Source organism: Cryptomeria japonica, chromosome 10, assembly GCF_030272615.1.
Source record: "Cryptomeria japonica chromosome 10, Sugi_1.0, whole genome shotgun sequence".
Classification (NCBI taxonomy): domain Eukaryota; kingdom Viridiplantae; phylum Streptophyta; class Pinopsida; order Cupressales; family Cupressaceae; genus Cryptomeria; species Cryptomeria japonica.
The window spans coordinates 77,557,071-77,568,342 of record NC_081414.1 but is presented as its reverse complement, the minus strand read 5'-3'; the positions used below and the strand labels follow the sequence as shown (position 1 = coordinate 77,568,342).

Sequence of the window (11,272 nt, the reverse complement as noted above, 5' to 3'; positions counted from 1 at the left end):
AAATAACATAAGAACATCTATATTATGAACAAGTATGATCTCAACACAAAGTTTGAGAGCCAAAATTTCCTTCTTTGATTAAGCTTCCAAAATCACGATTTGAACACAAAGTCTCACTTTGCTTTTCACTTTGGTAGGGTTTTGCTACATAAAATAAAAGATACTAATTACAATTAGCACCCTCATATATATAGGTGAGGTGCAATGAGAATAAATAGGAAAGTTGCAACTAAATAAGACTAATTCAAAGAAAGACTTTTATTTTACTTAGGACTTATGCACTCCTACATACAAAACTATTATGTAAAATGACACTTTAAAATGTCAATTGAAACTACAAAATGACACTAGTCTATGAATGCCTAAAAATGAATTTCGTTGGGGCTCCATTTTGTGTCTTGTCATCTCCATCTCTCCTTAGAAATTCTTCAAATTTCTATATAGAATCTTGAATCTTTGCATCATCTAGTTCATCTTCATAGCCAGAGATAACTTGTATTCTAGTGACCGAATTTCCAGTAGAGTGCATTCCTTCTTAGACCTTTTCAAAAGGACTTCCAATTCATCCAAAACAACTTGAATTGATATCATATTATCAAGAGAGACAAGTGAGAAATCTTCCTACTCAACCTCTTCGTCAATGAATAAACCGAAGATCTGAATACATGAATCCTGGGGTAGTAGATTTTTGTCTTCAACAAACATTTTACAGGGAAATTCTATGATCTTGGCTAGGATTTCTTTGATACTATTTTTTCTAATTCTCTTGGCCTTTTTGATATCTTCTACTAATTCTTCTAAAACTTTCATTCTATGTTTTAGAAGTTCTTTGTGTTGCACATAGAATTTCCTTGAAGTAACAATATTATTGTCAACAAGAACATCCAAAGAGAAATCTTTCAATTTGAGCCAAGCTTCGAAGTTATTCTCATGTGTTTCAATATCCTGTGTTAATGTTTCCAACATTGTATCAAATTCAAATTCCACACTTTGAATGTTCTCAATCAACTTAGTTGTCAAAGTCAAAAGATGTGTTCCTTGACTTTGCATCCTATCCATCCATTCACCCACTGCAATACCCCTTGAGCTGAGCCTCTCAACTTGTTTGATGGTTGTTTCATCAGTTGATGAAGTTATTGGCTCAACTATCTCGGTAGACTCGTGATTTTGATAAAAAAAAATTGGTAAGAATTTCTATCGACTTGAGCTTATCTTTCTTAACTTTCTCCTCATCATATTTGACAATGAGGGACTAGAAAGCCTCTTGTGCATCCTACTTGGCACCATTGTGAGTTTGTTTGCCAAGATCTGTTCTTTTCACAATATAGTACTCTACTTGAACTTCATTTGCATTCTTCTCCAAAGGTGGTTCTGTAACCTCAGCATACTTATTCTCGGGCTAGTCAATTCTCACCCTCAAGATAGTTTTGGTTTTCTTGGTAGTTTTTGGCTTCATGAGAACTAACTGACCAAAATCAAACTCATCAGGAGAAATTGATTGTTTCTTTCTTTTGGGGGTATTTAAAAGTAGCCATGGAGGAAGTATAAAAACATTTTTAGAACTGGAAACCAGTGTTTGAGATGCAATCTCTTGAATTTGAGAAACCATGGCCACTATAGGTGAAGTAGAAGTAGTAACAACCACAACTGGAGGATTTTCAATAGATGGCTCACCAAGCTTGGAATCGATTTCTACCAAGAATTTGTCAAATTCATCTAACATATTGGATGTTATCTTGAGTAGTTTCTAGTGAAAACTCATTTGAAGGTACATGAATAACATAACTAGGAGTGGTTTCCACTGGTGTTGACTCAATAGTATAAGTTGTAGGTACATATGAAACCGTTGATCCAAAAGGTACAAAAGTAGGAATAGAAACCTGTGAGGATGAAGTGATTGTTACTATCTTAGATGCTTGAGAATATTACTCTGAAATCTTCTCTATCTCTCCACCCTTTGAAGTTTCTGGTAAACCTTCTTCATCAAATTCTTCTTCTTGTTAAAAACCATGCTCTTCCTCTCTAGGATGGTCCTTAATCTGGCCTTCACTATCCACTACTTCATTATCTAGATCAAGAGGTTCATAGTCTAAGTGTTCATCTAATACTTCCAACTCCTTTTCTTATTGAGCACTTGGACGAGAGGTTTCAGCTTGCTCCTTACCCTTACCTTTTCCCAATGTAAACTTGAATCTAGGAGCAGCAGTTGAGGCATTGGATTCTTGTCTATTCTTTTTCCTCAACTCTGATTTCCTCCCAATTGGCCCAACAATATCTTCTTCTAAACTTGTAGTGAACTTTTTGAGCTAAATGCCCTTTGAGGAAAGCCACACATTTGTATTTGCATGAATTTTCTGAAAACGGACTTTTATAGAAATAACTTCCTTTTGAGATCATTGGATCAAAGGAGGGAGAGAACTCTTGATTTTATTATCCTCATATATAGGCTCAATATTATTGCCATCATCTCAAGATCTTTAGGTACATTGGCCAAATTAAGATTGATTATTTGCTCTTTGGTAAGACAACAATAATCAAGTTTCCAAATCCATTACTCTCTTCTATGATCTACCCATACATCTTCAACCCTATGAACATGAGTATAAGATTATTTTTGGGCTTTGAAGAACCTCATTGTGACTCCTCTCATTCCTTCATCCATGGCTCAAGCCTTGAAAACTGAATTGATTGAATACTCGTCAATGGACGAAGAGAATTTGAACCCCATCTTGTGTGAGTTCAACTGCCTCTCACATATATCATTTTCCATGCTAACTCCATCAAGAAAAAACTTTTAGATGGGTACCTGGGAAGCATGAATGGTTGATCATTAAAACAACCAACTCCCAGATAAGTCAAGGTGGGAAATTGAAGGAACATTCATCCATTCTTATTGACCATTTCCTTGTTGGCATTGCATGAAGATTGCATTGATGAAGTATAGTGTTGTCATTGATGTCAATAGTAACCAGTAGTAAAGTAGTGAAGGAAACCAGTATTGGTATTTGAATTAGAGTGATCAACCTGTATATGCCAAACCCTAACCGATGGAGCTTGGTGAATCGGTTGTGATGATATATGACAGAATGATGATTGGAGATGAAGATGCCATGTATGCATGATGCATGTGGTGAGTTTCAAAGTGGTTTCGATGCATGAAGATGACTATTTATCTTGGGAATGAGCCAATGCATAGCATGAAGTGTTAACCGTGTGATGAGTTACATGATTCTACGTGCGGTGATCCAGAGGCATTTGAATTTGCCTGGAACAATGTGTAGTTGATTGCTATGTAATCCAACGGTTATGATTGAATCAATATATTTATAATCTCTATGAGATTTGTAGGTTTTGTTTTGTGTTACCGACCTATTGTATTTGTATTTAAGATCGATGAGTTGTGTTGGCAATTTGGTTAAGTGTGGTAGTGAGACTGTTGTCGAACCAGAAGAAGTGTCTACAGAATGTTGTGAAGGTAGATAGGAGCATAAAAGGATCTGATTAAGCAGAGTAGTTCTATTACCAGATCAACAAAGATCTTGTTGTTGTCTAACCATTACAATAGTTAAATCCCTTAATCGGGTAAGCTTTAACAGGCTTGGTGTTGTTTAAATCCTCTAACCAGTAATCCATTAGCTTGGATTTGAAATCCTCTACCGAGGTTACTCCTTATAGGGTATTGTAGTCAATCCCTTAACCGGGTGGTCTCTAACTGGATATGTTCTTAACAAGACATTATTGTATAAGCTTCTAACAAGGCTTGGCTCCTAACAAGGTGAACTTCAGATGAGTTCAAAATACTTGTGGGTATTCATCCCCACCATGATTTTTCCCATTTGGGTTTCCACGTGAAAAATCGTTGTGTCAAGTGGTGAATGATTTTATGGATATGTTCTGATAAGGTTGATATAATTAACTGGTAAAGCCACTTAGATATGTTTAGATGACCGGAAGTGATCTGAAATGAGTGCAGTTGCAGTTTTAGATATAGTGACTAAATCGGTTAGTTTAGCGAGTTCTTTCTAAGTTGGGATTAAGTTTGGTGAAAGTTTAGTTTGTTTTCTATCTACTGATTCACCCCCCCCCCTCTCAGTAGTTGACCAGATCCTTATTATTTCATCATATTATCATTCCTACTTTCTTGAGCTGAGACTCTTTTGTCTTCATGACTTTTATCAAACAAATAGCAAAAATGCCCAAAAAATGCATCATTGATTCTTCTGAAATGATTTTGACTTTTCTTCAAAGTCAAATTTGGGTAATACTTTCAAATAGGGATGGATCTTCTATCACCTTCTGTAGACAAACCTGGAAAATTTCTCACAGATACTGCAACATATACCAAGTATGAAGTCATATAGAACTTCAGGGTGGTAGGCACCTTGGTAAGCTGATCACAGAGTGCATCACTTATTTGTCTACCCCAAAATATCCTCTTTTTGCCTTATGACATGGATGTATTGATACATCCACTCATAGTATTTATTTGAAGCTGGTAAACCTTCTACCCTACTTAAGAGAGTGATTAGATCATTAAATTCCTCAATGAAATCACTCTTGTGAATTGTCTTAGGATAACTTGCAATGGTTGGCCCAGGATTTTTCAACCAATTGTCATTTATTATTCTTCCTATGCCTATTAGAATTCTTCTCATAGTAGACTTCAGATGATTCCATATCTAGGTTGGCAAAAGAATCTATGTCTAGATATTTGAACAATGTATCAAAGAATTCTTCATCCAGAACCAATACCTTATTTCCATCAGCATCTTTGACACTCATGCTAATAGGATCAAAATGTCTTGCCATGATAAGCACAAACTCAGGATTCTAAATCAACATATGAAAGGTTGCAACCTGATGTATATATAAGTATTTATAGTCTGTTCCATCAAATAGTAATTTGGAGTATTCTCCACCCATTTGAGAAATTATTCCAAGTCAACATGACCTATCTCTATATCTCTGATATGCTCAATATTAGAGGCCACTGAAGATCGTGGAAAGCTAGGATGAGGATCCTACTTTTTAAATTTCATCTGTTCCTGACTTGGAGAGGGTCAAGTCATCTGATATCTATGATTACAATATGTTTGAGAAAACCCCCAAAATTATCCCAAACATCTTCATGAGAAATACCTCCAAAAATTGTTGAAAAAGATCTTGTCTCCAATAGTCCTTCACAGATAAAACTTTTATTCATACTTCAAAATTTTCTAAGTAATTAATTGTATCACATATTTATACTTGGAAAAATTCCAATTGTTGGTGTCAATCGAGTCTATAGACCCAATTTAAACATAGGGTAGAACTCAAAGAAATTTGGGTGCAAATCAGGTCCAAAGGCTCGAGTGGGACCTAACAAAGGTAAGCCAACTCATGAAAGCCTTTATAACTTGTGTGAGTTGGGTCCATGGACCTGACTTACACCATGAAATTATTATAACAAAGGTGTAGGTTGAGTTCATGGACCCGGCTCACACCTATAATAGGTAATGGTGCAAAGACAAAAGTAAACCCTTTCAGGTTCACACGCCCAAACAACACCATGTTTGCAGGCCCAAACAACACCAAACATGGTGTTTTTCAAGTCCGTGGACCTCAACGACACCAAAAATGGAAATACTTGAAGGGGGCATGGTGATGTTCGGGTTTGCATGCCTAAACAACACCAAACATGGTGTTTTTCAAGTCGATGGACCTGACATCCACTGAGGGCATAATACAATAAAATATTGAAGAGAAAGCGATTTGGTATTGTTCGAGTTTGCAGGCCTGTTTGGTGTTGTTCGGGTCTGTGGACCCAAATAATACACAAAGAATGGTGACCTAAAAATAAAATGCCAACTTCGGACATAATGTCACTCAAACCTTAGGAATCAAGAGACACCATGTTATGAAGTAATAGTGCACAAAGGATATGACCTAAAGAAATACATAGAAACGAAAAGAAAAATGAAAAAGAGAATCAACATACCTACAAAGGTAATGGCGAGGGTGATATCACTGGGAAGATCTCAAACACGGATGAGGATCGAAGATGCAAAGAGAAAGAAGCACACAAACAATCAATAAAAGAGAGTTAAAATATAAAAGAGTTTGTATTAAAAACTTTTAACAACAAACACAAAAACATTAAATTTGGAGACAAAAGACAATAAATGATGCAAATCGGGTCCATAGACCCGATTCGCATCCTTGGGTGCATTTCGGGTCTATAGACCCAATTTGCAACCAAAAAAGATAAGCAGGTGTAGGATCAGGTTTAGAACCCAACCTGACACTTAGGACAAACAAAACAAAGGAAAAAGAAATGAAAAATGACTTGAAATGAAAAATGACTTAAAGACCAAAGATGAAAAAGGAGATTTTTGGAGGAAAATCAATCCTATTAATATACTTAGAGTGTAGAAGCCACATTTAGCCAGAATTTGTGGGGGTTGTCATATTTTTCAAATTCGTTGGCGAATCTAAAAACATGATAAAGATTCCCAAACAAAGTTTCATCACCAAAACAAACCTACCATTATGATCCCTTAAGAACCCCCACAACTTGCAAGCCCTAAGTTTCCCTTGGCTGCCTCATCAAAACTTTCCTTGATCCAATCTCGGAGAGGAGCTCTCTAGTTAATATTATCCCTAGTCTTCTTGGCATTCTAAATAGGAGTAGAAATATCAAATGGGATTATTCCAACTAAAAGCAACCTATCTATCATAATTGGACATAGCCACCTTGAAGCCCCTTGGACCACATTAGCAATTCCAACAAGAAAATTCTCTTCAATTAAAAAGAAAATTTTGAAAGAAAAATTTCGAGCAAAGAGAGAAGAATCCCTAAAAATCCTGAAGTTTCATTCCTTCCGAACACCCCAAGCAACATGGGGTAAAATAAGAGACCAGAAGAACACTAAGGAAGAATTCTTGGATGGAGCAGTCCATTGAGACTGACCTTTAAGGAAAGAGCATAGAAACGCGTAGCTAATATTCCAAAGTAAGAGGATGTGGGACCAAATCTCCAAAACAAAGCTACAATCAAAAAGGTGGATTGAGCTCTCTAGTGCCTCTCACAAAGATAAAAATATTAGTACTATATTATTAATTTTAGAATTATTATATTATTCTCATTATTATAACATTGTAATTATTTTTTATTATTATATTATTACTACAATATTATATTATTGTTATTGTTGAATTGTTTGTACTATTATATTATTATTAATATTAGCATCTTAATATTATAATAACTAAAATATTGTTATTCTAAATATAATATTATTACATTAATAATATTATTTTAATATCAAATTTTTATATTATTAAATTGAATGAACCCTAATTTATTTAATATATTATTATTACATTATATTTACTTATTAATGATTACATTATATTATATCATTTTAACTTTAGTCTAATGAAAAGTTACAAGATATAAAATTTATTTAATATATTATTATATTATATTATATTATATTGTTTTAACTTTAGTCTAATGAAAAAATTCAAGATATAAAAGAGCAAAAATATTAGACAGTAATCTAGTGAAAAATAAAAGTATATTAATAAATAAACACATAGATACATACATCCATAAACAATATTAATCAATTCTAATTGATAAATAAACAACTTACTCTACACATAAATACATACATGCATAAACAACTTACTCTACACATAAATACATACATGCATAAACAATGTTCATCATTAAAATTACATATATAAATTAACTGCAGTTAAAAATTAATTATATATATAAACTACAGTTACCCCTTTAGAAAGCTCATCACATAAGAGAAACTTTATATAGCTAATAAGCCTAATTAGAACGACCATAAAAAATAATAAAATATTTATTATATTTTAAAAATAGTAGTAAGCCATAGTATATATTCACAAGTATCTGTGCAAGCTAAGCTGACCTAGTTCTTCGTTTCTGTGGGCATGCATAAGAGCAAAATAATAAGAAGAAAAATCAACCTGCCAAATTATTATTTAATTTTCTAAATTTGTTTTCTATTAAATTGTAGTCGGAGATACTTTGCATATTTCCACTTGAGCCGACTGTTTTATATATGACACCTATTATCCCTAAAACTAGATAGCATATTAAAAGCTAAGTGTTCCAAAGAGAAAGGAGAAAGGAGAAAGGAAGGAAGCTCATCTCCAATTGGAAAACCTACCTACATTTTCTGGTTTACAATAAGAATTTATTTGAGAGTTGGAGAGTCCAGACGCTTGAGGGATTATACAGACCCATAAAGAATTCAGGAAGGCAAACACTCTTCACAGGTATTTTTCTCCTTTAATATTATAGTCATGTATTTAATATTATAGTCATGTATTTATCAGGAATGAATTTGGTATCGTTATAATCTTGTTTTATTTTAATCAATTGGGTACTGTCATATCCTTACTTTTATTAATAGTGACAATAATATAACCCTGCTTACATGTTTTTTTTTGGTGGGTATGAATTATTTAGCTACAAATCAAATCACTATATAGTCTGAATTATCTGCAAATTTAAGTATTAAAATATAAGAGTTTATTTTTTCAGTGTATTCCATGTTCTCTGGTACTATTGCCATCTCAAGCTGCCCTTGTGTTATCACTATACATACCCATTGTGTTGTATATAACAAGGAAGGCTGCATGAAAATCTTTAGTTGAAACAAAACTGTCATTTGCAACATATTTGGAAAGGCTCTTGAAAATAAATTAAAGTCTAGAGTGCAATTTAAAATTAAAGTCTAGAGTGCAATTTAAAATTAAAGTCTAGAGTGCAATTTAAAATTTATGGAGGTTTAATATTTGAATATTTAAAATTTATTGGGGTTGAGTATATTATTAATTATATTGAGAAATTTCTATGTCTAAGTAGGTCTTTAGACTCTTACCTTTTCTCATATTCTAGGTGAGTGAAATAGAGTAGCAGATTGCCTAGTCAAATAGGTTGTTGAACGATTGCAGGATTTGAATATTGCAAGGATATATTTGATTTTGGATTTATCTCATATGTTTGAACAATTAGTTATGGAACACAAGACTGCATAATTCAATGATTTGATTGTGCTAAAGAAACTATAAATGAATCAATATATAAAAATAATAAAAATAAAATAATAAATAACCATTCACTTTAGTAAATAAAAATAGTCAAAATATAAAAATAGATAATAAATAATTCATTTCTAATAATAAAAGGAATGTATATAGAATAGTAAATATCATAATTAAAAAAATTATTAAAGTAATATGTAAACATATAGTTTTCAAAGTTTAAAAATTTAAACATGGATTTATTTTTTTATATATAATTTTTATAGATCTCTGAATATGATATGTTTATATAAATTTTTCTAAAAATAGAATTACTATACTGATAACCTAACCCAAAAAAAATTAACAGAACTGTATTGGGATTTGTTTGGATGACCTAAATAGCATGGAACCGATTTAAGGTTGCTTTTTATAGGCTACTTATATTAGTGTTTCAGTACTGTACTGTATGCTTCATACATTAGTTTTGGTTTGATTATGACAGGCTACACAATCCTTGTGAAGATGGACTGCAAAGGAGATAATGTTAACTCTGTGGTCAAAACAACAACAGATAACCTTAACATCATAATTGAGGTACAGCAAAAATGGAAGCATATTCAGAACTGTGAGATGGAGATCATAAGCTCTAAGAATAGAGCTTTTGTTTTGGAGATTTACAATCACCTTACGGATTACTTAACTCAGCTTGATTCTGTACAGGTACTATTATTTTAAGCTTTATTTCTCACAGATTACTCAACTCTACTTAAATCTGCAGACATATTTCTATTTAAAAGTTTCTTGAACAATTTTTTTTATTGCGGAAGGTTTATTTGGTACACATCAAATTTTGATTTTTAGATTTAAAAATGTTTAACGCTCTAAACTTAATATGTTACTTAATTACTTAATGTGCTCTTTTATTCTCTAAACTTAATATTTGAAAAATGCAGGAGGTGAACCCTAGTTTGGCTGATTTAAAGAGAAATCTGACTGAAACTATTTCAAAGTTTCACAACTATATAAGTGATGTGCTGTTAAAGAGAAAAAGTCTTGTGATGCAATTTGAAACACCAACAAAGAATTCTCTACTTTCAGACATTAATTCAGATTGTTTAGAAGCCTCCACTCCTCACACAGTATTTGTGGATCCCAAAGAAATCAAATCAGGTACTGTAATTTTTCAGATTTTTATTGACCCAAGTGTAGTTATGTTTTCTTTTTGTTTCTAAGTTGGTTTTATATGCATGCAGATTTGCATGATGAGCCTGAGATTGGAGGTCACAAGGATGTGAATGGAGATTCCACAACACAACATAAAAAGAAGAAAAGCCTGGTTAGCAAGGTCTCTAAGGCTTTTAAAAGCTTTGTTATCTGTGGTTCAAGGATTTGACTACTTGACAGAGATGTATGCCCTTAGCATGTCATAAATTAGTAACGGTTATAAGCATTCGATAGTTTAAGTAACGTATCCATTACGTTACTTTTTTCATCCTCCATACATTCTCAACCCTAATATGTATAGCATCATGTACATGGCTATTAATTATATTACAAGGGTTATGTTTTTTCATCCTCCATACATTCTCAACCCTAATATGTATAGCATCATGTACATGGCTATTAATTATATTATAAGGGTTATGTTCACTAGTTTTATTGTTATTAATATCATTTTTAAATAAATATCAATAAAAAATAAAGTATATTATTATAAGAGAATTTTTCATATAAAATGGTATTGTTGTTTTCATATGTGAATGGTCAAGTAGATCATGAATGATGATTCAATGTAAGCCTGTTAGTAATAGAAATGTCTTAATTGTATCAAGGAATTCTTAATATTAAAGGAAAATGATCTTGTGATTATAATAAAAAATATTACCTCCCATATTTCTACACCAAAACAATGAAAAGAATAGCAAGGTTATAAGAGAAAAAGTTCACAATTATATGAATACATGGCAAATGGATAGGTTAGTAGCAAGTTACATAAGCCAATTCATTAAATGTTGTGTGAGGTTAAGGATGATAGTTGTTTGGGGATGATATGATAAACTACCAAAGACCTTAATAAGGGGTAGGTACTGAATTCAAATAGGTAAGAAAATCTTGGCAAGGAGTATTGTGAAAGGGAAATAAGCAATGAGAGTTATGTGATAGATGTCAAGAGGTTGAATGGAGATTGAGGTCAAAGGTTGTTGACATAAGTCATGAATAT

At 32.6% G+C, this 11,272-nt stretch overlaps 1 protein-coding gene across 1 annotated transcript; it reads left to right on the top strand.

Annotated features, from left to right (window-relative positions):
- The first annotated feature begins 7,953 nt into the window (after positions 1-7,953).
- LOC131033330 (uncharacterized) lies at positions 7,954-10,693 on the top strand. Its single transcript, XM_057964530.2, has 4 exons — positions 7,954-8,298; positions 9,554-9,771; positions 10,005-10,221; positions 10,305-10,693. Exons 2-4 carry the CDS (start codon positions 9,574-9,576, stop codon positions 10,442-10,444), a joined length of 555 nt encoding a protein of 184 aa, XP_057820513.1. The 5' UTR covers positions 7,954-8,298; positions 9,554-9,573; the 3' UTR covers positions 10,445-10,693.
- Positions 10,694-11,272: the final 579 nt, after the last annotated feature.

Bases quoted from the DNA above. Each gene is read 5' to 3' on its own strand.
- LOC131033330 (XM_057964530.2), top strand. From the start codon at position 9,574: ATGGACTGCAAAGGAGATAATGTTAACTCTGTGGTCAAAACAACAACA. The intron at 9,772-10,004 runs GTACTATTATTT...TGAAAAATGCAG, and splicing joins CTCAGCTTGATTCTGTACAG to GAGGTGAACCCTAGTTTGGC. The intron at 10,222-10,304 runs GTACTGTAATTT...ATATGCATGCAG, and splicing joins TCCCAAAGAAATCAAATCAG to ATTTGCATGATGAGCCTGAG.